The sequence below is a fragment of the Ovis canadensis genome, chromosome X (genome assembly GCF_042477335.2).
Source record: "Ovis canadensis isolate MfBH-ARS-UI-01 breed Bighorn chromosome X, ARS-UI_OviCan_v2, whole genome shotgun sequence".
Lineage (NCBI taxonomy): Eukaryota > Metazoa > Chordata > Mammalia > Artiodactyla > Bovidae > Ovis > Ovis canadensis.
This window is the reverse complement of record NC_091727.1, coordinates 69,174,938-69,200,481: the sequence shown is the minus strand read 5'-3', so window position 1 is coordinate 69,200,481 and position 25,544 is coordinate 69,174,938. Positions and strand designations below refer to the sequence as shown.

Genomic DNA, 25,544 nt, shown 5'->3' with positions numbered 1-25,544 from the left:
GATGACACCACCCTTATGGCAGAAAGAGAAGGGGAACTAAAGAGCCTCTTGATAAAAGTGAGAGGGGAGTGAAAAAGCTGGCTTTGAAACTCAACATTCAGAAAACTAAGATCATGGCACCCGGTCCCATTACTTTATGGCAAATAGATGGGGAAACCATGGAAACAGTGAGACTTATTTTATTGAGCTCCAAAATCACTGCAGATTGTGACTGCAGCCATGAAATTAAAAGACACTTGCTCCTTTGAAGAAAAGCTATGACAAATCTAGACAGTGCATTAGAAAGCAGAGACATTACTTTGTTGACAAAGGTCCATGTAGTCAAAGCTAGTTTTCCCAGTAGTCATGTATGGATGTGAGTGTTGGACCATAAAAAAAGCTGAGTTCCAAAGAAGTGATGCTTTTGAACTGTGGTGCTGAAGAAGACTCTTGAGAGTCCCTTGGACTGCAAGGATATCAAACCAGTCAATCCTAAAGGAAATCAGTCCTGTATATTCATGGGAAGGACTGATGCTGAGGCTGAAGCTCCAGCACTTTGGCCACCTGATGCAAAGAGCTGACTCACTGGAAAAGACCCTGATGCTGGCAAAGATTGAAGGTAGGAGGAGAAGGGAACAATGGAGGGTGAGATGTTTGGATGGCATCACCAGCTTGATGGACATGAGTTTGAGCAAGTTCCAGGAGATGGTGAACAGGGAAGCCTGGTATGCTGCAGTCCATGCGGTCACAAAGAGTTGGACATGACTGAGCAACTGAACTGAATATAGTGCATAATTTAATCTTCCATAATCAGTTTTCATCATATAACTAGCCAGGAATTAAAATAAGTATCTAATTCTAAAATCCTTAACCTGGGACTCAAAACCTCCCCATGCCTAAATTTCCTATTGTGTAAAATAGGGTTGATAATGCCTATATGATGGGAATAAGATGTATGTAAAGAATCTAGCTCAGTATCTAGGGCTTATTATTAGTTCCTGCAGTGTGAATTAAACATATTTTCAATCTTTTAAAATTCTTTTGTACATATATATAGCCTATAGTCAACCTACACTAATGGCTATTCCTTAAATATAGAGTAAAGGACTTTTTCTGATCACTATCATTTGAATATGCATTCACAAATTTTTTCTATAATTGAATATCAGTTGAAAATCTTATTGTCATTGAGATTATATAATAAAATGTTTACTTTTAGAAATACACACTAAAATATACAGGGGTGTAATGATAATGTCTGACGTTTGTTTTCATTGCTTTAATAAAGCAAAAAGGATAAATAAAGCAGATGTAGCAAAATCTTGGTAATTATTTAATCTGGATAACAGATAAATAGTGGTTCATTATACTATTATTTCTACTATTGTGCATGTTTAAAATTTTCATGACAAAAAATAATTTAAAATAAATATATCATAGGTGAATTTGAGTATACCAGGAAAGCAAGTGCCAGAGTTCATGATCTCATTCACGATTAAGAGCCAAAAACTTATTTCAATGGTGGGGAGTTACGGGGAGCAGAAGGCAGAATTCTTTTGTTTATCTTCTGTAAACCAAAGGAGAGCATGTAAGCCTTAGTGACCGTGGAGGAGAAAAATGACCTTAAGATTGACAAAATTTCTAGACTTGTTTTCTTTAATAAAAAGTCAAGAACATGTAAATTTTAAATTATAGTGATTTTGATTTTAAATATAATCCAAATTCTCAGAATTGTATAAGACTGGCCAGATATAGTTTAGTGTTAACAGAAAGGGCTTTATTTTGGGGGACTATAAAATCACTGCAGATGATGGTGACTGTAGCCATGAAATAAAAAGATGCTTACTCCTTGAAAGAAAAATTATGACTAACCTAGACAGCATATTAAGCAGAGACATTACTTTTGCCAACAAAGGTTCATCTAGTCAAGGCTATGGTTTTTCCAGTAGTCACGTATGGATGTGAGAGTTGGACTATAAAGAATGCTGAGCACCAAAGAATTGATGCTTTTGAACTGGAGTACTGGAGAAAACTCTTGAGAGTCCCTTGGACTGCAAGGAGATTCAACCAATCCATCCTAAAGGAAATCAGTCCTGGTTGTTCATTGGAAGGACTGATATTGAAGCTAAAACTACAATACTTTGGCCACCTGATGTGAAGAACTGACTCATTTGAAAAGACCCTGATGCTGGGAAAGATTGAAGGCGAGAGAAGGGAACGACAGAGGATGAGATGGTTGGATGGCATCACCGACTCAATGGACATGAGTTTGAGTAAACTCCAGGAGTTGGTGATAGACAGGGAGGCCTGGTGTGCTGCATTCCATGGGGTTGCAAAGAGTCGAATACGACTGAGCGACTGAACTGAACTGAAACAGAAAGGACATAATAAGAATCCTAAATCATAGAGAAGCAGAGATTATTTTAAAGCTGTTTTCTAGAAAGAAGTGTCTTGTGAAGGTATATAGGACAATGGAAACATTATGGAATTATGTCATGTACAGTGTTAGTATAACAGGAAGGATAAGTAAGTTAATAAACAATCTTTACATACATAGAGGATTTTTCAACCGGGTAAAGCACATCCTGTAGTGTCTTTTTATTTTTTCACAGAAAAAGGAGATTTTTGAATTAGATTTCTGAGGTATCTTCCACTTGCAAAGGTTTATCCTCTAAGTTAAGGCATTTTCAATTTTCTTTATTTACAATGTAAAAACCAACCAATAATATATATTAGAGTGTCTAGTGAGGTAGCCTGATAAAACTTATTTCAGGAAGACAGAATAAAGCCTCAAAAAGAAAAAGAAATTACAAAAAACTACAAAGTACTCGAGGAAAACGTCAGCCAAACTCAGTTCATAGGAAAGGTTAAGAAATTAAAATATAATTTTGAAATTGAAGAAAATATTATGGATATAGTAATTATGCCATCATGGCTTTTAAATATCTCAGTTACATATATAAAAAGGAACCTCTTAGATGGAAAAAGACAGAGAAATTTAAAACATGTTGAAGAGTTTAAACTAGTTCAGTGCCTCACTTCACAATTGAATGCTTATTGTTGAATGCTTCAATTCCTCATCCATATTAACTGTCTATTCTAGCAAGAAGCTTATTCTAGGATAGGAATTTGGATTTTAGATGAGATTAATAATCAAAAGATGCAGATCTGAGCCCCAACATTACTACTTATGTGACAGAGGGAAAATTATCTCAATCTTGTTTTCTATTAATAAAATAAAAACATAAATACTGACTTCTGTTAAAATCTATACTGAGGAATTCAGAGAAACCCTAAATAGAGCAGGAAAAAGCTAGCCAGTCATACATATGGTCATCATGTGACCTCTGTGCAATTCAGAAGGCCAACAATGTGTTGACATTCATAATCCTTTCACCATTCTAGAGGTAGAATGTAGGCATAGAAAAATGACCATTAACATATCATACATACAGGCCTTAATTTTGAATTATCAGTTAAGATATTAACCATTTATCTGAAAAAAAAAAAAAAAACCCAACAACATATAAAAGCAACTGTGGAGTACAAATGTGGAGTAGTGAGAATCATCTACACTGGTGCAAACAAACCAAAAAAAGCTACATTATCTGTAGAAAATTTAAAAATGGTAATAAACCAATAGAAACTGATAAGCTTTAATTATCACCATGATCTGGCAATTTTAAACAATGTCAATGATAAAAACACACCTCTCCAGAAACACATTTCTTGGTCCTACTGTTGAGTTTATATATATATGGTGGTGGTTTAGTTGCTAAACGGTGTCCAATTCTTGCAACCCCATGGACTGTAGCCCACCAGGCTCCTCTGTCCATGGGATTTGCCAGGCAAGAATACTGGAGTGGGTTGCCATTTTCTTCTCCAGGGTATCTTCCCGACCCAAGAATCGAACCCAGCTCTCTTGCATTGCAGGCAGATTCTTTACCAACTGAGCCATGAGGGAAGCACTTTCAAAAGTGAAGTGAAAGTCTTAGCTGCTCAGTCATGTCTGACTCTTTGCAACCCCATGGACTATAGCCTGCCAGGCTCCTCTATCCATGGAATTCTCCAGGCAAGAAAGAATACTGGAGTGGGTAATTGTTCCCTTCTCCAGGGGATCTTCCTGACCCAGGGATTAAACCCAGGTCTCCTGCATTGCAGACAGATTCTTTACCATGTGAGCCACCTTGGAAACCTTAATATATATATAATATTACATATTATATATGTATAATATGTAATATATGTACATAATATACATATTATATATATATGATATGTGCTCATTTGATACATATATATATATATATCACTAATAAGCATTTTATTGTACACAGAATCTAATTTAAAGAACTCCCAGTTATACCAATAGCACCTGACACACAACACACACAGACTCAACTACAGGAGTTCCTTTGGAGAATAAGTTCTAAACAGTTTAGAATTATTGAGGCTCACTTTGGGTGCAGTTCACTTCTCCTATCTTCTGGTACAACATATCCATATCCTTGTTTACAGTTTCAAAATAAATAATGACAGTGCAATAAATGTCTCTACTTTTGGAGCAGGGTTCACTATGCTTATTAATTTTATACTGCTGCTGTAACAAATCACAAACTTAATGGCTTAAAAGTTTTAAATGGCTTCAGTATTCCTTTCTGTAAATGCAAAAATTAGTCTCTTTCCCTGCCTCCAAAAGATGTCATGGAGATAAATCACTGGATTGGTACCAAAATCTGAATAAATCTGATGTTTAAATATAATGTCAATACTGGCCTCTTATCACCTTCCAAATAATTCAGAGCAAGAACTCAAATCTCAAACTTCCCGGCCTCTGCAATGTTACCACCTACTAATAGGTTCCCCCTTCTTCCAGTTTCCAGTAACAATAACACTTCCTTTTGATCCCTCACCAGCAGCATCTTTAAAGTTCATATTTCTACTGAAAGTCTGTACAAGGCAATTTAGGCTACACAGTATTCTTCCAGCTTCCATCCAGTGCCTGATTCCAAAGTCATTCCCACACTTTAGGTACTTATTACAGCAGCAGTCCACTTTTATTACCAAAGTCTATGTAGTTTTCTACTGCTCTATAACAAATTAACACATAACTAGTGGCTTAAGACAATACCTATTATTATCTTGCTAGTTCTGCAGATTAAGAGTCCAGGTATGACATAACTGGGTCCTCACAGGGCTGAAATCTTGATGTCAACCAGCACTATAATTTCATCTGTGGCTTGAGTTCTTCTCCCAAACTTACCAGTTGTTGACAAAATTCAGTTCCTTTCAACTCTAGGAGTAACATCCCATTTTTCTTGCTGTCTCTCAGCGTGGGGGCATTCTCAGCTCCCAGATGTCACTCTCAACACTTTGCCATGTAATGTCCTTCTGTCACGTATCTGTTTGCTTCTTCAAGGTCAACAGAACATCTGCTGCTGCTTCTTGTCTCCTTTAATGTCTCACCTGATTACGCCGGACTCACTCAGAATATTACCCCTTTTGATCAATTCAAAATCAAAAATAAACAATCCAATCGAAAGGTGGGCCAAAGAACTAAAAAGACATTTCTTCAAAGAAGACATACAGATGGCTAAGACACATATGAAAAGATTCTCAACATCATTCATTATTAGAGAAATGCAAATCAAAACCACAATGATGTTCCATCTCATGCTGATCAGAATGGCTGCCATCAAAAAGTTTACAAACAATAAATGCTGGAGTGTGTAGATAAAAGGGAACCCTCTTACACTCTTGGTGGGAATGCAAACTAGTACAGTCATTATGGTGAACAGTGTGGAGATTCCTTAAAAAACTGGAAATAGAACTGCCATATGACCCAGCAATCCCACTGTTGGGCATACACATTGGGGAAACCAGAATTGAAAGAGACATGTGTACTCCAATGTTCACTGCAACACTATTTACAATAGCTAGGACATGGACGCAACCTATATGCCCATCAGTAGATGAATGGATAAGGATGTTGTGGTACATATATACAATGGAATATTACTCAGCTATAAAAAAGAATGCATTTGAATTAGTTCTAATGAGGTGGATGAAACTGAAGCCTATTATACAAAGTGAAGTCAGAAAGAGAAACACCAATACAGTATATTAACACATATATATGGAATTTAGAAAAACAGTAATCACTATCCTATATGTGAGACAGCAAAAGAGAAAGAGATGTAAAGAACAGACTTTTGAACTCTGAGGGAGAAGGCGAGGGTGGGATGATTTGAGAGAACAGCATTGAAACATATATATTACCATATGTAAAATAGACGACCAGTGCAAGTTTGATGCATGAAGCAGGACACTCAAAGCCAGTGCTCTGGGACAATCCAGAGGGATGGAGTGGGGAGGTGGGAGGGGGGTTCAGGATAGGGGGACACGTGCACCCATGGTTGATTCATGGCAATGTGCGGCAAAAACCATAATACTGTAATTAGCCACCAATTAGAATAAATTAATTTAAAAAAATCAAATGGTTAGCACAAAGTGTTCTGTGTTCTTATTTCTCTTCTTCTTACCACCTTTTATAACCTAGTTTATAGACAGATGCCTCTTGTTTTAAAGCAGTGTGACTTTCAACAGTATGTTTCATATTCTCTGCAAAATCAAAGGAAAAGTTTAATAGAATAAAGCATGTTCTTAATCTCAAAAAGTCCACCTAGTATTTTATATTAACACTCTACCTTTTTAAAAATATATTCTATAAAATGAAAACTTCAACAGATGTTTAAAAAGCTTTTAAGAACTGGCCCAAGAGAATTCGTGGAGAAACCTATTTGCTTTGTGCACAATTGTTTCTGCTGGCTGCGTGCATCTTTAGTGTAGCTCCTGCCTAAGGGATAACTCATTCATTTTAACTTTTGTCTTCTGTGTCCACTGAGGGAAATAAAGTCTCATTCACCCTCCTCTGCTCTGGTATATCTTTTCTTGCATGATCATGCTGTGGTTAGACTTTTAAGAGTATTTACTGTGTGTACTATAAACACTGCAGCTTCCTCTAACTAGCTTTAGCAAACAAAATCAGTATGTCTATGGGGACATGCACAAATCTCTACATTTCTAAAGATAACTGAAAACATGCACTCTTAAAAGTCATTAGATGAGAAGGAACTTCCCCCATCCATACAGAATCACGTGGTCTATTTTTGAAGTCTGACAAAATACCATTTAGAAATATGTTCATTTTGTATTTAATGTATATGTGCTATTGTCCATAGTATTATAAAAGCAAAGACATTCTACTAAGCTTTGTATTTCATTATTAATTTCTGCTGTATTCAGGTAACAACTTGATTACAAAAGAAAAGCAGGTACTAAAGCAGGTCTAGTCTCTTGCTCCTCGAAGATGAACTGCACTGTGTTTCCCTGACTGACAGATTCAGGCTGCTGCTATTAATCCCTGTAGAGTATTTATCAAATCTTTTGAGAGATATAGCAAATAAAATCAGAAAGCTACAGTAATTCAAACAGCAACAGTCAATTTTACGTAAGAATTTCTAATCCAAAACCATGTGCAACTTTACAGGTTTGAATGAACTTCACTACAGGAAGTAGTGAAAAGCCCTGAGAAATAAGCATAAATCATTATATATATGACATGACAAAGATTATGCACTAAAATATCATGTCAAATAATTTTCAATACCTTTTAAAAGTCAGTCACAGATATATAGTCATAAGAACCAAAAGAAATTTATTTACAAGATTTCTTACTTGACTGGTGGTCTGAACCAACAAACCATCAACTAAGACCCCACTAATAGTCTTCAAGCCAGTTCACACAAGAGAACAAGCACTGCAGTTTCTGATAATTAGGCCAGAAAAATGTCCTTCTGCATGTCCTTCCACTAAAAAAGGAGATATTAATACATTTGACCACAGGGACCTGTGCAAGTAGCAACATGGTACTTGCAGACTCACTTGAATCATAGCTTCTAGAGTGCTGTTCCCTGACTACCTCACATAGTTGTTTCACTACTTTTGTTGATTTCTTTGTAGGCTTCTTTCTCTTTTTCTTCTCTTTCATTGGTCTTCTCTTTTTCTCCTCCTCTGTTGGCTCCTTTTTCTTCTTCTCCTCTGCTGTTGGCTCCTTTGTCTCCTCCATTGCTGGCTTCTTTCTCTTCATTGCCCTTAATACCAGTATAAACTGCTTTGTTATAACCTTCTCGATTCCGAGCAATTTCAATGGCAAAAAATTGTATCCTGGGTGCTGAAAGGTGAGTAGAATTGATTATTGTCCTAGTCCTAGTTAAGTTGAACTAACATACAAAGCATTCAAGTATAGTCATAAGATTCAGAGATGTGAAATTCTAATCCTATACTAAATGAAGCTGAAAATACTTATTATCTCCAGTTACTCAAGATACAGTAATATGATCTTTAAAGTTATAACAAAATGATTCCCAAACTATCCATGTTATTGATTCATCAGTAAAACCAGACTCCTCACTCTCCTTATTCAGAAACAATCCCAAAGGCAAGAAACTTACCAAAGATGGTGTTTTCTTCAGTGTAGCCCTGTGAACAGTTCAGTCGCAGCAAAGTACCATAGTTGAAGTCTTCCACAATCCCATCGAACTTTAAGCAGAATGGCCTCCACTTCTATAAAGGCAAAAAAAATATCTTAGCTAGAAATGCAGGAGGCTGGTGAAGTCGGGCCAGGAGAGGGGCTTCCGTTTCCCCAGTAAGGAAAATAACCACAGTGAAAGAGACTAGAATTGAGCTGATTGCTAGTTTCACTAGCTATGAGTTTCTGTGCTATCTTTGGCATCTTTAAGCTGGTATTTTCCACCATGAACAATATTTAAATCTGATAAAATACTTAAATCCTTGTCTAGAGAAGAGAATTAAACTTTAATTTCTTAAGTATATTCTCTGTTTTAAGTTATTTGCTAGTTCAGCCCAAAATGGTTACTCATTCCCACTGAAGCACAAATAAGACAAAGAAGGCAGGAATTAGGCCCAAAGTCACAAAGTTAAATTTTAAGAAAGAAGTCCATTCAACAAAGGCAGTTTTCCAAAGATCAGTAACAGCCTGCTTAGAGTTAAAAGTTTTCATTCTTCATAAGCCAAGAGTCTACTCTCAAGGAAAACCATTTCCTAAGTATAAGCATTTTAGTGCTCTGTAAAAGTAGAAGATAATCAAGTAAGCAATGCAAAACACAAGTTTTCCAATTATCCACAGCTTGTGATATGATTTTAAATCCAGAGGACTCAAACACCTTTCTGTACTCTATTTGCCAACCTTCTATCTAAGCCTTCTGGTTAAACTACTCACATAAAAATATTTATTACTTCTCCTCTGAAAGAGCTAGGTGTGTAGTGATAAAAGGTCCAAACCAAAGTGGAAAAAGAACCATATTCAGTGAACATGAAAAATCTATAAACCAGAAAAACATTCATTTAATAACATATTAGTTTATTAAACTACAGAAAAGCCCTGCTTCTTAACGTATCTGTCTTAAAACAACCCACTCCCAAGTCTAAAGGTATAAAAATGTATTCATGATCAATAATTGTTGATCATATGCTAAGCAATATTTAAAAGAGAGGATTCTTACCTCTTTAGCTGATTCTGATTTGAGCTCTTCTGGATCCAGTATATCTATCCTGAGATTCTTAAAATTTTCCCGAAACTCAGAATAGATTTGGTCATCCACTTTGGTGAGTTTCAGGAACTGTGGGTCAACTGATGAAATCAGCTGCCAGAGAGTAAGACAACATACAGATGCTAGTCTCTAATTTGCTATACTTCTGTCCCTTCTTCCCCCAAAATTCCTCATGGTTCTCAAGGCAGGAGAGTTCTTTAGAATATATAGACAGCCTAGGTTTCAGATGAAATCATGACATAATTCTAAAGAGCCATAATATACTACAGTCCCTTCTACCTATTTAAACTACTTTGGTCCTAGTAATACCTGGCTATTACCCTCTGTGGGTTGTTTATTCAGTCAAGAAACATTTATTTAGTGCCTACTAGGGGCCAGAATGGCTTCCCTGGTCGCTCAGTGGTAAAGAAGTTGCCTGCAATGCAGAAGACCATGGTTTGATCCCTGGGCTGGAAAGATCCCCTGGAGGAGAGCATGGCAACCCACTCCAGTACTCTTGCCTGGAGAATTCCATGGACAGAGGAGCCTGGTGGGCTATAGCCCATGGGGTCACACAGAGTCAGACATTACTGAAGCGATTAAGCAGCAGCAGCAGCTGCAGCATGGATCAGACATCCTTTTGCTGGTGAGCAACAGAACACTGGGCAAAGAAGCACAACTCCTCACTGTCAAAGCAAAATTCACTTTCATACCCCTGTTCTCTGTAGATAAGATTTTAGAGTAATAAAAATTATCTCCAAAACACAAGTACTTAACTTACTGAGAATGGTGCTTAGCAGAGCACTATACACTGAAATTACATATTTAATTCTGCTTCATAAAGAACATAGACAACTCACTTTGTAGTAGATTTCAGCATGCTGCATTGCTCTCATGGCCCAAGCCATTTCAATATCAGGCTGCAAAGGAGTGAAGAACGCCAGGTCAGAACTCACCTAATCTTGCTACTAAAGAACAAATTTAAAAAGTCTGTGGATGCCTAGTTAATGTTCAAGAGGGCTACCAAGTTTGGTGTTACTATCAAAGGTTAAAAACTAGACTAGTGAGTCTGGAAAATATAATAATCTTTTTGTCCTTATAACAACCAAAAGAAAACCTACACAGCCTAATAAACAAAATGAGTCACTGGCTGTCTCCCCAGCAGTTAGTGCAAGTATAGAAGACTACATAAAGCAGCAGATAAATCATCTTAGGACTGAGTTAAATCATTTTAAAACTGAAATACCACATACACCACTAAGGACAAAGTAAGATAACAGAAGTGAGGTTACTCTTCACATTTAAGACTGTAGCATGTCATAACCCATCATTTGTGTTTATCAGATAGCCAATTCCCTATCCTACAATACTTAGAAATGAATCAGTATCATGAAGCAGGCTGGATTATAAAAAGCCTTACAAAGCACCTGTTTCATCGGAATCTCTTACACCAAATAAACGAATTTATTTCATTGACTCCAGAAAAAAAACTGCATTTTTACCTCCATGCCTTAGACCATGCCCTTTTCCTGACTGTCAATCCATGCCTTTGTCCATCTACACTTTGGAGATCCAGTTCCATAACCACTTCCTCAGCGGTCTTCCTCTACTGTCTGAGTCCTTAGGGTTTCTTCTTTGGCTAAACTCCTTCGGATCTTATACCCTGATCCGCCAATCTACCAGCATACATCACATTATTATTAAAGCGTTATCGTTATTTCCATGTCCGTGTGTCTTAACTCAAAATACATCATGGGCTTTCTCCTTAGGATCTAAACCAGACACCAGTGAACTTTACTGCACAATGGAACCACCCTGGGACCTTTAAAAAACTGATTCCTGACTCTCTCCCCCGAGATATTGTGATTTAACTAGGATGGATTGCAACCTGAACATTGGGATATTTAAAAGATTCCCAAGTAACTCTAAAGTGCGGTACAGTTTGGGAACTACCCCTATTCGCATTAGGCCTGCGTTTGGGGACTGAAAAGATTAGAATTAATTGAAAGGCGCAGTTTCTGGCAGACACAGGAAGAGTCTACGGAAGATAATTGGGTAGGGGGTTACAATTTGGTGGCGAGCCCTACAGACTAACCCAGGATAGCTGGGTTAGTGGAAGCTGTGGGTGAGTCATACTCACATCGTTGCCATAAGACTCGGCTGGGAGAGAAAGAGCATGTGCCACTGACACCAGTTCTCCGGAAACCTAGGAAAGGAAAAAGAGATACGGAAGGAACGTTTGAGGTTCGACCCAGCTCGGCTTCCCCACTCCCCCGACCACAGAGCAACGTCTCACCAACTCCTCAGTTCCACCGGTGGCCTCCATGTTGCAGCCCACAAAGCGTGGTCCCACTTCTCCGAAAATGACTTTTGCCGTACTCCTTCCTCGGCTTTCAGTTGGTTAAAAACGCAGGGCGGGCAAGAGCGACTTTCATCCGGCTGCGCCTGCGCCTGCGCCTGCGCCTGCACCACACCCTCCCTCGCCTAGAGGCGATACTCCCAAGGCCCCTCCTCGCTCAGCCCGCTCAGGAACAAAGGTGTGGCTTAGATGGCTGCAGGAGCACTAGGAGGTGGTTCAAATGTAAATTTCGCATCCCCGCTGCACAGTCTTGCTGTTATTCAAATTTACATTCTCCATTTGTGCTTGCACACCTTTTATTTGGGGACATACGCACTCCGCAACACCCCAATCAGCAACTAAGTTACAAACAAGCATGATACTAGGAATTGGAGTAGGTTGTATGTCAAGGAAGAATGATGCTGGTAAGATGCTAAATTCACAGCGAAGGTTTCGTTTTCTTCCACTGGGGTCTAACTCTCCCAAGAATTAGTCGCCTTGGATCATGGGCCTGTCATCCACCATGATTTGGGGAGAGCAGGGGGGCTTTGTATGCCGAATATTAGAGAGTTGAGACTCTACCCTAAAAACAATAAGCTACTGAAGGCCTTTAACTAGACCAGCCTCATGATCAAACTTAAATCATAAGAAGGTCACTGAAGTACCATATGGAAGGTGAATGTGAGGAAGGCAAAACTGGAGGCAGACTAACTTGAAGGCATTGGGTGGTTAAAAACCTAAGCTGAGGCATTGACAGTTGAGATGGACGTTGAGAATTAATAAGGGAAACAGAATCTATAGGACTTTTTGACTAACTGGATATGGAGGATAAAGAAGAATTAGGATTCCAGCATGACTCACAGGTTTCAAAATACAATCGGGGGATAAATGACATTGAGTCAGAAAACACAGGAGGGATGATGAATTTAATGAAGAACCTATAGAACATTAGGGTAGAGTTGACTAGTCAGAGGGAGATCTGATCAGAGATATAAATCTGATAGTTGATACTTTAATTGAGCTGTCCCAGGGAAACTATGAAGAACTATAAAGACACAAAGAGAAGGAGGCCAACAACAGAACTATTTGGGAAGAAGAAAGGACAGCAAAAAGACAGAGAGAGATAGTTATCAGTGAAGTGGTGAACAGTGTCCGCTACCCTGGGTTGAGTACCCTCAGCCCAGAAATTTTGAAAGGTCCTTGAAAACCTTAGCAAGAGCCGTTTCAGTGGAATGGTGAGGACAGAAGTCAGAGGGCAGTGGGTTGAGAAAGGAGTGGGAGTTAAAGAAGACTTGATAATGACCCTACAAGGTTCTTCCCGAGAGTTGCAGCTAGAAAGAGACATGAGGTCCAAGGAATTTCTAAACTGGTGGTTAAAAAAAGAAAAAAAAAAACAACAGAACATGAAAATCTACGTTGGTATCCAACAGATCTCCAGAACTTTTTCATATTGCAAAACTGAGACTCTATACCCATTAAACAACAATTCCCCATTTTCCTCAACCCCTAGCCCCTGGTTACCACCACACTTTCTTTTTTTCTATGTCTTTGACTACTTTAAATACCTCATATAAGTGGATTCATATAGCATTTCTTTTGGTGACTGGCTTATTTCACTTAGTATAATGTCCTCAAAGTTCATCCATGTTGTTGCCAATGTGACAGTATTTCCCTCCTTTATAAGGCTGAATATTATTCCACTTTATGTATACAACACATTTTCTCTATCCATTTTTCTGTCAGTGAACATATGGGTTGCTTCCTTATGTCTATTGTGAACAGTGTCACTATGAGCATGGGTGTGCAAATATCACTTCCAAACTCTGCTTTGAATTCTTTTGGATTTATCTCCAAAAGTGAGATTGCTGGATCATGTGATAATTATAATCTAAACTTTTTGAGGAACCTCAAGGACTTTAAAAATTATGATGTTAATTTTAAAGAGACTTAAGTGTACTGGGGAATTGGTCCTAGAAGGTGAGATAGGTGTATCTCCAGGTACATGGAATGAAGACAGGTAGCATAAACAGGAAATTGGTGTGATCCCACCAGATGCTTTCTGTTTTCTCTATGAAGCATGAGAGAGCAACTGAGAGCAAGAGGCATTGTGAGAGCAATAGTCTGGTCTTGAGAAGTTGTGCACAGCAATTCAGACGAGAGGGAGAAGAAAGGTAACAAGGAGATGGAGGGAAGTTTTCAGGTACCAGCTAAAACTAGAGGACATGATTCTGCAAGGGTAACAGTCTGTATGTAACCCAGGGGTCTGAATGTATGATGGGTCATCCACATGGATGCTAAATGCTAGTGAATGTGGAGGCCTGACCAGGACATCAATAGACAACAAGAAAATGGAGGAATAGGCTCAAGATGATGGCCAAATCAATGCATAACAAGTGCATATGGGTAGAATTCCAAGAACCACAACTAACCTTTTACCTGAGGAAGCACTTAGGTAATTTGCTTTATCTAATATTTTGGGCAGATTCATCACCTCTAATTCTTTCAAATCTATCAAAATATACAGTAACAAAATTTTTTTAAAACAGTAAAGAAAAAAAAAAGATATATATAGTATGGGCATGCTTTGTTTTTTGTTAGGACTGTTTTTTTCCTAAATGAGGGAAATTCTCACTATTCAAGTACTCACAGCTTTAGATACTGGCAATGTGGGAGACATGGGTTCATTCCCTGGGTTGGGAAGGTCCCCTGGAGAAGGGAAAGGCTACCCACTCCAGTATTCTGGCCTGGAGAATTCCATGGACTGTATAGTCTATGAGATCACAAACAGTTGGACATGACTGAGTGACTTTCACTTTCAGAGACCAGGAACTGGGTCCTCACAAGATTGGAAAAGCCAACTGCTTCCATATTGCCAAAGAGCAGGAAATAAAACTGCCACCCAGAGGCCTTTCTGACTGCCAGGCAAAGGAACCAGCCCAGGCAGAGGTTATAAGAAAAAGCACTGGGTTTGTGCCCATACCTGTTGTTTCAGATGGACACAAAGTAGCTGGATATTAAAATAAGAGAAAGGGGGAGAGGTGGTGGACTTCAGGAACCATATCAAGGAGAGAAAGATCTTTGGTGTGGAGTAACAAACCTAGAGATGGAAGTCCACTGGGATTATTCCCTCTTTTTTCTGGAAGGGAATCACTGAGCTAAATTTCAGCTTCCTTCTAAGACAGTTGATGCAGACTTGCCATAGGTGGACCTGAAGGCATCGCTTATCCTGACTATGCTGCTGAGGGATAACAAGGGTGTGGAGAAGATGAAAGCTATAATTGTTGGAGCTAAGGTGCCATGGGGTAGAGGAAAGCATCTCACATTATTGAGTATAAGTTTGTCCAACTCTTTTTACAACCCCTTGGACTGTAGCCTGCCAGGCAAAGGGTTGCCATTTCCTTCTCCAGGGAATCTTCCCAACCCAGGGATCAAACCTGCGTCCCTTGCATCTCCTGCATTGGCAGGCAGATTCTTTACCACTAGCGTCACCTTGGAAGACACAACGGACCCTTAATTTACCTTAAATGAAATGAAAGCTGTTGGTTTTGATCAGAGGCATTATATGACCTGATCATACATTTTAATAGCATTATTCTGGTTGTTGAATTGATTATCAGTGGGGGGTTTGGTGGAGCAGGGGGGAGGGTGAAGCAAAGAAAAAAGTCCAGTAACCTAGGAGGAAAACTGATGTTGGTTTGGAACAGGATGGTGGCAGTGGAGGTGGTGACAAGTGGTCAGATTCTGCATATATTCTGAAAAAACAGCTCATAAGATTTCCTGACACGATAAAAATGAGAGGTGCATGGAAGAGCAGAGTGAAAGATCACCCTCAAGTCCATGGCACAAAAAACTGGGAGGAGAGAATTGCCATTACCTTCAGATGGGAAATACTGCCAGTGGAGAAGGTTCAGAGGGGAAGATGGGGGAGTTCGATTTTGGACTCGTAGATTTGGATTGACTCTTAAGCAATTTTCTCAGCAAAACATTGTAAATAGGCCACTATATAAGAGTAAGGATGGAACATGCAGTGTTGGAGGTTTGAAGAGAGAAATCAGGTTTTAAAATAACAGGGTGGGCAGGGATGGGGGCATGAGAGAAATGAGCAGTTTGAAGATTTGGACTAAAAATCCGGTGGAAAGATGTTTTAGGTTAAACAGAGACACTGGGAGTTCCGAGATCTGACAGTGCTCATTCTCTACGATCCAGGTACCTGAGTCCACAGGTGGAGGGGCAGCCTTCCCTACCAGTGCCCCACCGGGTGACAGATTAAATCTGGGATCACATAACTACTGTTCAGTCTACCCTCTGCCTCAGTGAAGTACACCAGGCAATGCCTTCCTTCATTCTACCCCCAGATGGAGATACTCTGCCTCCATTTTACCTGAGTTCCATTTGCCAGGAAGGCTGGACATTCTACAATAGTTCTGAGCCTGTCCTGAGAGCTCCTGGCATCATACGGAGATTTACACAGATGCTTCTGTCTGCCCACATTGCTGCGAGCTACAGCGGTGGCCAGTCTGAGTTTCCTGTAGCTTTCCTCTTCCTTGAGTTCCATGCAGCACCACGCTTTCTAATCACGATTCCCATCAGCACTCCCTGAAGCAGAGTTCCATGTAGGCACCGCACCTCAATGGGATAATTTGAGTACCCAGTAATTAGTGGGATGCATCCTGGTAGGGGTGACTACAAGAGCTATATTTTTGGGGTACTGGTTGCCCCACATATTCCACAAAGGCCTTACAGAGGAACCTACAAAATGAAAATTTTAGAAACACTTTGGCCAGGAGGGCTGGGGATTGAAGGAGCAGCATCTCACACTTCTGGACCTTTCTGCCCCCAAATAAGGATGTGCTGCAGGCATAATACCTCCTGTGGGTGTACGTGTTACTTGTCGCCTTCTCCATGAAGTTCAGGAAGATAAAAAGGGCCATGGAGGTGCCCGGGCACCCTCTCCATTCAGCAAAGCCCTCTACCCCCACCCAGTCAATGGTCAGATACAATGTTTTCTCCTTATCTTCATTTGCCATAAATATAAGGAATACACCCCAAACATCTTACATAGTGAACAGACAGCTTCCTGGCAAAAGTCCTATATGTCAAAAAAACAAACAAACAAACAGTAATGTGTGCTCTTTAGCAGTAGCTTAGCCATTCAGCAATATAGTCTTTTACAAATACACATTTTTAGGCCACCTCCCCCCACCCACACACACACATACCACATTTAGAGAAGCACATTGACGTTCACTGGTAGTTTAGTAATATGATCACCCAGGTAAGTCATTCAGAAGACGGCAGTCTCCTCCAGTATTTCCGAAAATTGTTTTCAGATATTTAAGGTGATCATATGCTGCTGCTCCCCTTGGTCATTTAGCACATCTCATTCAAGCAAGGAATACCGTGAAATTGTCCCTTGGCTCTCCTTTCACTCAAGAAAGAGAACTTCCAAGTTAAATCTGTCAAGACTCAGCATTTCTGAAATGGTACTCAGGAAGAGGGAATGGAGTCTGACTCTTGATTTTTCTCTTCATCACCATTATGTTCAGGCAAACATTTGAAAAAGATAAGCAGACTCAGGGCAACTTAGAATTGCATAGCCTCTCAGCTCTCAGAAATTGGGAATTTAAAGGCACTAAAACTGCATCCAATCAATAGCCCTGCTCACTGAAGGCACATAGAAGTGCAGTATAGCATAGAGCCTTGGTGCTCAAAGTATGGTCCACAGACCAGCCCATGAATCAAATTCTGCATGCAATTTGTGAGCACAGTGAAGCCTGAAAAGTTCAGCTCTAGTGATTGGTTAAGAGCTGGGGCACTGACTAGAGCAGCGGTTCTCCAACTTGAGTGTACGTCAGAGTCACCTGGAAGGTGTTTTAAACCACAGGTGACTGGGCCTTCACCCCAGAGTTTCTGATTCAGTAGGTGAAGGATCGGGCCTGAGGACTTGCATTTCGAACAAGTTCCCAGGCAATACTGATTACTATTATTATTCTGGGGACAACACTTTCAGAAAGGAAAACAAAAAACAAAAAACAAAACTGGACTAGAGACAACGCTGGATGGAAACTATGGCTGTATTTGTTTAACCTCACATGAATCTCTTAAACTAAGCCTTAGTTTCTTCCTGTGTAAAGTGGAAATAGGGTACCAGTGTTCTGTGTTACTATGAAGATTAAATGAGGAACTAGGGAGAGGGCCCATGGCACAGGGCCCGCCACGTGATAAAACTCAAACAGATGTAGCCAATTATTGTTATTATTATTCAAAGCATACCACGGCAGACATTTCGTCCTCCTCTAACATCCCTTTTCCCCTGTCTCTCCAGGGAATTCTGTCCCCAAAATAACGTAGCTAAATTATACGCAGAGTATGGACAATCCTCGGATAAAGCTCGGTGCTCAGAACATGGAGGACAAATCCTGTCATGGCCTGTATCGGAAGAAAAAGGCTGGGGCTGATCTTAGAAAGAGTGAAGATCACAGTCACCTGCAACCTGCCATCCAACACAATAGGGCAAAGTCTTGCCACTACCCTGGCCTAGACCAGCTGGTGTCCTTGATGTTCCCACTCAACACAAGCTAGTAGGTGCCCTCTAACAGGGCATCAGGGACTCTTTTCAGTATCTGTCTTAAACTACAGCAATCAGTCCCAACCTCTCCCCTGCACCCTCACAACACCGGGGCTATTCACTCCGTTTTGTCTATTTAGAGTTCTTTTGCTTCAGATTTTTTCCCAGGGTGAGACCCTGTTTTTCCAACTTCCCTTCACTGTGCACCTCACACCTACGAAAGGAGAACCACAGCTAGTGATGAGTCTGTAGCCTTTTAACTCCCTGTTTTCCTCCAGACCCAGGATAACTGAGGGGATCCTACTGTTGTCTACCACAGAATATGCATGCATGCATTCATTCATTCTTTCATTCAATTTATGATGCTGCTGTCAACACGGTTTCACCTTCTACTAAACAAACTTTAGTGTGTGTGTTAGTCACTCAGTCGTGTCCGACTCTTTGTGACCCCATGGATCGGACCCCTTTAGGATTCCTTAAAATATCAAAGTTGTGAACACTACGTAGGTTCTACTATGTACTATGGACCCATTCCAAACTCCTCCCTGTAATTAAAATTCCACTGGCATTCCAGCCATAGTAATGCAGGTCTGTGGCAAACTCTTCCATTACAGCAAAACAAAGCCCCATAGGGACCTAATCTGGAAAGACAAGATCCCAGGACCCATAGAGAAAGGAGACCAGAAAGGAAGGCAGGCCACAAAGAGGAAGGGAGTCAGGCTTCCCCACCCTCTGTACTCTTGGGCCTTCTGTGGAAAGAGGCTTTTAAGCTAGGTGCTCAAGGCCCGAAGAGCAGCTGTTGTCCAGTCTAGTGCCAGCACTTCCTGGTCCTGATCCATTCAGCCCTTCTATCAGAACTTTCCACTCTGATTCTACTTTTGAGAGTCTAGGAGGTACTGCAGGCAATGAAGCAGCAAACATTTCTATCTCTTTTGTGTGTTCATCTAAGCCTCTGTATTAATAAGGCATGAAACAATGCAAAACCAGGAAGAAGCTTTTATCCTTATCAATATCATCAAAGGCCGTACAGGACTATTCCTCATGTCCTCACCTGTCATCTCCTTGAAGAAGCTGAATCTCACCACCCAGTGAAAATGGGTACATATCCACCACGTTTCTCTCCATCATATCACCCCGTTTTATTTTCTTACTGTCACTTATCACTATCTGAAATCGACTCGGTAGTTTATTTATGTTCTGTCTCCACTCCCTAGCAGGCGTGGTCCCTGAGCACAGAACCCTTGTGATCTTCAATGTCTTGGATCCCCCAGAGTCTAAAACTGTGTCTGGTACGTAACTGGTGCTCAGTGAATATTTGCTTTATGAATGAACGGACGCACGGGTAGCTGGGTGAATGATGCCCTCTTAAAAGGGGCTCCGGGGCTACTTGGCTTTCTCTTTCTCTCCCTCAAACACTCAAGCCCCGATCCACAAACTAGAGGGCCAGCGGAAACTCCCCACTAAATAGCTTGAAGGTCTAGGGCACACAGCTGACTTGGGAAGTCCGTACAGCGCTGGTGCGCATGTCCACAGGCCACTGATACGCGTCCATCTTCGCATTACTCTTCTCGATGACTCTTAGGATGGGTCTGAAAACTAACGCCATCCCCATGCTTGCTCTCAATCCTCCCGGAAATGTTCGCCACCACAGGGAACATAAGAAACTATCCACAAAATTAATTCAGATAGGAAAGAGCGGACCCGAATTCTGTACAACCGTAAGACAAACCGCCACACTTCCCATCAGCCATTGGCGCTGCCCACCCGGAAGGCCGCGCAGGAACTTCCCGTTGCTGTTGCTATGGCTTTGGGGGCGGATCTTCAGGAGGCCGCTCTCAGTTCAGTTCAGTCGCTCAGTCCTGTGTGACTCTTTGGGACCCCATGGGCTGCAGCACGCCAGGCTTCCCTGTCCATCACCAACCCCCCGGAGCTTACTCAAACTCATGTCCATCCAGTCGGTGATGCCATCCAACCATCTCATCCTCTGTCGTCCCCTTCTCCTCCCGCCTTCAATCTTTCCCAGCATCAGGGTCTTTTCCAATGAGTCAGTTCTTCGCATCAGGTGTCCAGAGTATTGGAGTTTCAGCTTCGGCATCAGTCCTTCCAAAGAATATTCAGGACTGATTTCCTTTGGATTGGCTGGTTGGATCTCCTTGCAGCCCAAGGGACTCTCAAGAGTCTTCTCCAACATCACAATTCAAAAGCATCAATTCTTCGGCCCTCAGCTTTCTTTATAGTCCAACTCACATCCATACATGACTACTGAAAACACCTTAGCTTTGACTAGACGGACCTTTGTTGGCAAAGTAATGTCTCTGCTTTTTAATGTGAGGCCGCTCCCCTGCCTCTCAATTGCATATCCACTTCCGTGGTGCTCCACCCCCACCCCCCACCCGGAGCAGTTTTGCGGACTCAGCGCTCTAGCCACAGTCGCTTTCCTCTCCCGCTTTATCTCGCTCAGGTCCCTTAGTGGGTCTAAGAGCAGAGACTGGGCGGCGGAGAGAATCTCTTCCCAGGCCGTCTTCATCGCTCGGTGAAACTGCGGCCGCTTGATGGCAGTATAACGCTTTAATTGCGTGTCACTCCGCTCTTTCCCCCGCCCTTCCTGTTTGGAAAAAAGTGTTCTTCGGACTCAAAACAAAAATTCTATCTCCACAGAGACGGGACTGTTTTAGGGCGGCCTTGTTGCTCCCATTTCTTTCCTTAAATCTCTGTGGCAATCCAATGGGCAGGAGTGTGACAGTAAAATGTTTTTTAATGTGAGTTTCTTTGATTTTTAGCCCGCTTTTGTAAACTTTCTCGCCTGTGCTCCATCCCCCCGCCCTTTTAAGCCGTCGTGTTGAGTCTCCTGTAGGGCTTATTTTAGCTTTCTTTTGTTCATTAAATGAATTTCAAGAAGCTGAGCATATAACAGTTGAAAGGTCAGAAAGTATGAAGGTAAACAGCACCTTAGTATTTTTGTGTGTTGTCTTTTATAACTGGTAGCATTTTTTAAATGTATTTTCCTATTCTAACAAGCAACGTTTGAAAGAGTTCCATCTTACTTCACACTATCAAGATCATACAGCATTGACCATTTTGTACCCTGATATTTTAAAAGCCCCAAAATATATGCTTTAAGCTTTCTTCTGTTTTCGCTGTTTCCTTGGGAAAATTCCTGAAAGTGCAACACAACTGTTTTTCTTTTTCAGTGTTTTACAGGGTTTACCATACCATTGTAAAGACTGAGTGTTACTTGAATTTATTCTTGGAATTCTTTTTAACTAAAGTCCCTGTTTGACGATGATGATGGTATTTTAAAATTGTGGTATAATTAACATGTAACAAATATGCATGCTTTTCTAATAGGGGTCAAATCTATTGCATTAAGGAAGAGAGCCTGAGCTCAATCTGAGTATGACAGAGAGCTGGGGGGTTTACAACAGAGAATCAGAGAAAGGCATCGGATTAGAAAAATTCTCACTAAAATTTTACACTTTGCAGGAATCTTGGTAATGGAAGGCCAGGGTGGAGGCCTCCTGGATTAAAGGTTGATGAAGGTGGTAGGCTTTGCCATAATGACCCATGATAGGCCTCCACCCTGGCAAGAGCAAAGTTTAAAATTTTAGTGAGAAGTTTTCTACGATCCAGTTATAAAAGACAATACAAAGGAAAATTAAATGAAAATTAAAACTAAAATTTTGTTAATTGAAAAGTTAGTGAAAAAATTCCCATTTCTGATCCAGTTCTTCAAACCTACCATAATGTCTAACTCCTTAGCCCTGCTTAGCAAGAATACTGTTCGACAAGTTTAGCAAGAAACTTTCTACCCTCAGTGCCACCTTTCTGTAGTTTTCCAGCCAACTGACACCTTTTCTCTGATTCTCTGTTGTAAACCCCCCAGCTCTCTGTCATACTCAGATTGAGCTCAGGCTCTCTTCCTTAATGCAATAGATTTGACCCCTATTAGAAAAGCATGCATATTTGTTACATGTTAATTATACCACAATTTTAAAATACCATCATCATCGTCAAACAGGGACTTTAGTTAAAAAGAATTCCAAGAATAAATTCAAGTAACACTCAGTCTTTACAATGGTATGGTAAACCCTGTAAAACACTGAAAAAGAAAAACAGTTGTGTTGCACTTTCAGGAATTTTCCCAAGGAAACAGCGAAAACAGAAGAAAGCTTAAAGCATATATTTTGGGGCTTTTAAAATATCAGGGTACAAAATGGTCAATGCTGTATGATCTTGATAGTGTGAAGTAAGATGGAACTCTTTCAAACGTTGCTTGTTAGAATAGGAAAATACATTTAAAAAATGCTACCAGTTATAAAAGACAACACACAAAAATACTAAGGTGCTGTTTACCTTCATACTTTCTGACCTTTCAACTGTTATATGCTCAGCTTCTTGAAATTCATTTAATGAACAAAAGAAAGCTAAAATAAGCCCTACAGGAGACTCAACACGACGGCTTAAAAGGGCGGGGGGATGGAGCACAGGCGAGAAAGTTTACAAAAGCGGGCTAAAAATCAAAGAAACTCACATTAAAAAACATTTTACTGTCACACTCCTGCCCATTGGATTGCCACAGAGATTTAAGGAAAGAAATGGGAGCAACAAGGCCGCCCTAAAACAGTCCCGTCTCTGTGGAGATAGAATTTTTGTTTTGAGTCCGAAGAACACTTTTTTCCAAACAGGAAGGGCGGGGGAAAGAGCGGAGTGACACGCAATTAAAGCGTTATACTGCCATCAAGCGGCCGCAGTTTCACCGAGCGATGAAGACGGCCTGGGAAGAGATTCTCTCCGCCGCCCAGTCTCTGCTCTTAGACCCACTAAGGGACCTGAGCGAGATAAAGCGGGAGAGGAAAGCGACTGTGGCTAGAGCGCTGAGTCCGCAAAACTGCTCCGGGTGGGGGGTGGGGGTGGAGCACCACGGAAATGGATATGCAATTGAGAGGCAGGGGAGCGGCCTCACATTAAAAAGCAGAGACATTACTTTGCCAACAAAGGTCCGTCTAGTCAAAGCTAAGGTGTTTTCAGTAGTCATGTATGGATGTGAGTTGGACTATAAAGAAAGCTGAGGGCCGAAGAATTGATGCTTTTGAATTGTGATGTTGGAGAAGACTCTTGAGAGTCCCTTGGGCTGCAAGGAGATCCAACCAGCCAATCCAAAGGAAATCAGTCCTGAATATTCTTTGGAAGGACTGATGCCGAAGCTGAAACTCCAATACTCTGGACACCTGATGCGAAGAACTGACTCATTGGAAAAGACCCTGATGCTGGGAAAGATTGAAGGCGGGAGGAGAAGGGGACGACAGAGGATGAGATGGTTGGATGGCATCACCGACTGGATGGACATGAGTTTGAGTAAGCTCCGGGGGGTTGGTGATGGACAGGGAAGCCTGGCGTGCTGCAGCCCATGGGGTCCCAAAGAGTCACACAGGACTGAGCGACTGAACTGAACTGAGAGCGGCCTCCTGAAGATCCGCCCCCAAAGCCATAGCAACAGCAACGGGAAGTTCCTGCGCGGCCTTCCGGGTGGGCAGCGCCAATGGCTGATGGGAAGTGTGGCGGTTTGTCTTACGGTTGTACAGAATTCGGGTCCGCTCTTTCCTATCTGAATTAATTTTGTGGATAGTTTCTTATGTTCCCTGTGGTGGCGAACATTTCCGGGAGGATTGAGAGCAAGCATGGGGATGGCGTTAGTTTTCAGACCCATCCTAAGAGTCATCGAGAAGAGTAATGCGAAGATGGACGCGTATCAGTGGCCTGTGGACATGCGCACCAGCGCTGTACGGACTTCCCAAGTCAGCTGTGTGCCCTAGACCTTCAAGCTATTTAGTGGGGAGTTTCCGCTGGCCCTCTAGTTTGTGGATCGGGGCTTGAGTGTTTGAGGGAGAGAAAGAGAAAGCCAAGTAGCCCCGGAGCCCCTTTTAAGAGGGCATCATTCACCCAGCTACCCGTGCGTCCGTTCATTCATAAAGCAAATATTCACTGAGCACCAGTTACGTACCAGACACAGTTTTAGACTCTGGGGGATCCAAGACATTGAAGATCACAAGGGTTCTGTGCTCAGGGACCACGCCTGCTAGGGAGTGGAGACAGAACATAAATAAACTACCGAGTCGATTTCAGATAGTGATAAGTGACAGTAAGAAAATAAAACGGGGTGATATGATGGAGAGAAACGTGGTGGATATGTACCCATTTTCACTGGGTGGTGAGATTCAGCTTCTTCAAGGAGATGACAGGTGAGGACATGAGGAATAGTCCTGTACGGCCTTTGATGATATTGATAAGGATAAAAGCTTCTTCCTGGTTTTGCATTGTTTCATGCCTTATTAATACAGAGGCTTAGATGAACACACAAAAGAGATAGAAATGTTTGCTGCTTCATTGCCTGCAGTACCTCCTAGACTCTCAAAAGTAGAATCAGAGTGGAAAGTTCTGATAGAAGGGCTGAATGGATCAGGACCAGGAAGTGCTGGCACTAGACTGGACAACAGCTGCTCTTCGGGCCTTGAGCACCTAGCTTAAAAGCCTCTTTCCACAGAAGGCCCAAGAGTACAGAGGGTGGGGAAGCCTGACTCCCTTCCTCTTTGTGGCCTGCCTTCCTTTCTGGTCTCCTTTCTCTATGGGTCCTGGGATCTTGTCTTTCCAGATTAGGTCCCTATGGGGCTTTGTTTTGCTGTAATGGAAGAGTTTGCCACAGACCTGCATTACTATGGCTGGAATGCCAGTGGAATTTTAATTACAGGGAGGAGTTTGGAATGGGTCCATAGTACATAGTAGAACCTACGTAGTGTTCACAACTTTGATATTTTAAGGAATCCTAAAGGGGTCCGATCCATGGGGTCACAAAGAGTCGGACACGACTGAGTGACTAACACACACACTAAAGTTTGTTTAGTAGAAGGTGAAACCGTGTTGACAGCAGCATCATAAATTGAATGAAAGAATGAATGAATGCATGCATGCATATTCTGTGGTAGACAACAGTAGGATCCCCTCAGTTATCCTGGGTCTGGAGGAAAACAGGGAGTTAAAAGGCTACAGACTC

General features: G+C 41.2%; 1 protein-coding gene across 2 annotated transcripts; it reads right to left on the bottom strand.

The window, feature by feature from the left end:
* Positions 1 to 7,177: 7,177 nt before the first annotated feature.
* PBDC1 (polysaccharide biosynthesis domain containing 1) lies at positions 7,178 to 13,792 on the bottom strand. Of its 2 annotated transcripts, XM_070291850.1 has the most exons (6): positions 11,887 to 13,792; positions 11,731 to 11,796; positions 10,451 to 10,510; positions 9,564 to 9,704; positions 8,493 to 8,604; positions 7,178 to 8,212 (listed from the first exon to the last, which is right to left on the bottom strand). In XM_070291850.1, exons 1-6 carry the CDS (start codon positions 11,914 to 11,916, stop codon positions 7,962 to 7,964), a joined length of 660 nt encoding a protein of 219 aa, XP_070147951.1. In that variant the 5' UTR covers positions 11,917 to 13,792; the 3' UTR covers positions 7,178 to 7,961. The 2 variants fall into 2 exon arrangements, with proteins under 2 accessions (XP_070147951.1, XP_070147952.1); XM_070291851.1 differs by lacking the exon at positions 8,493 to 8,604 and having other exon boundaries at positions 11,887 to 12,208.
* Between the last annotated feature and the right edge of the window lie 11,752 nt (positions 13,793 to 25,544).

Bases quoted from the DNA above. Each gene is read 5' to 3' on its own strand.
- PBDC1 (XM_070291851.1), bottom strand. From the start codon at position 11,916: ATGGAGGCCACCGGTGGAACTGAGGAGTTG. The intron at 11,797-11,886 runs GTGAGACGTTGC...TTCCTTTCCTAG, and splicing joins CCGGTGGAACTGAGGAGTTG to GTTTCCGGAGAACTGGTGTC. The intron at 10,511-11,730 runs GTGAGTATGACT...ACTCCTTTGCAG, and splicing joins CCGAGTCTTATGGCAACGAT to CCTGATATTGAAATGGCTTG.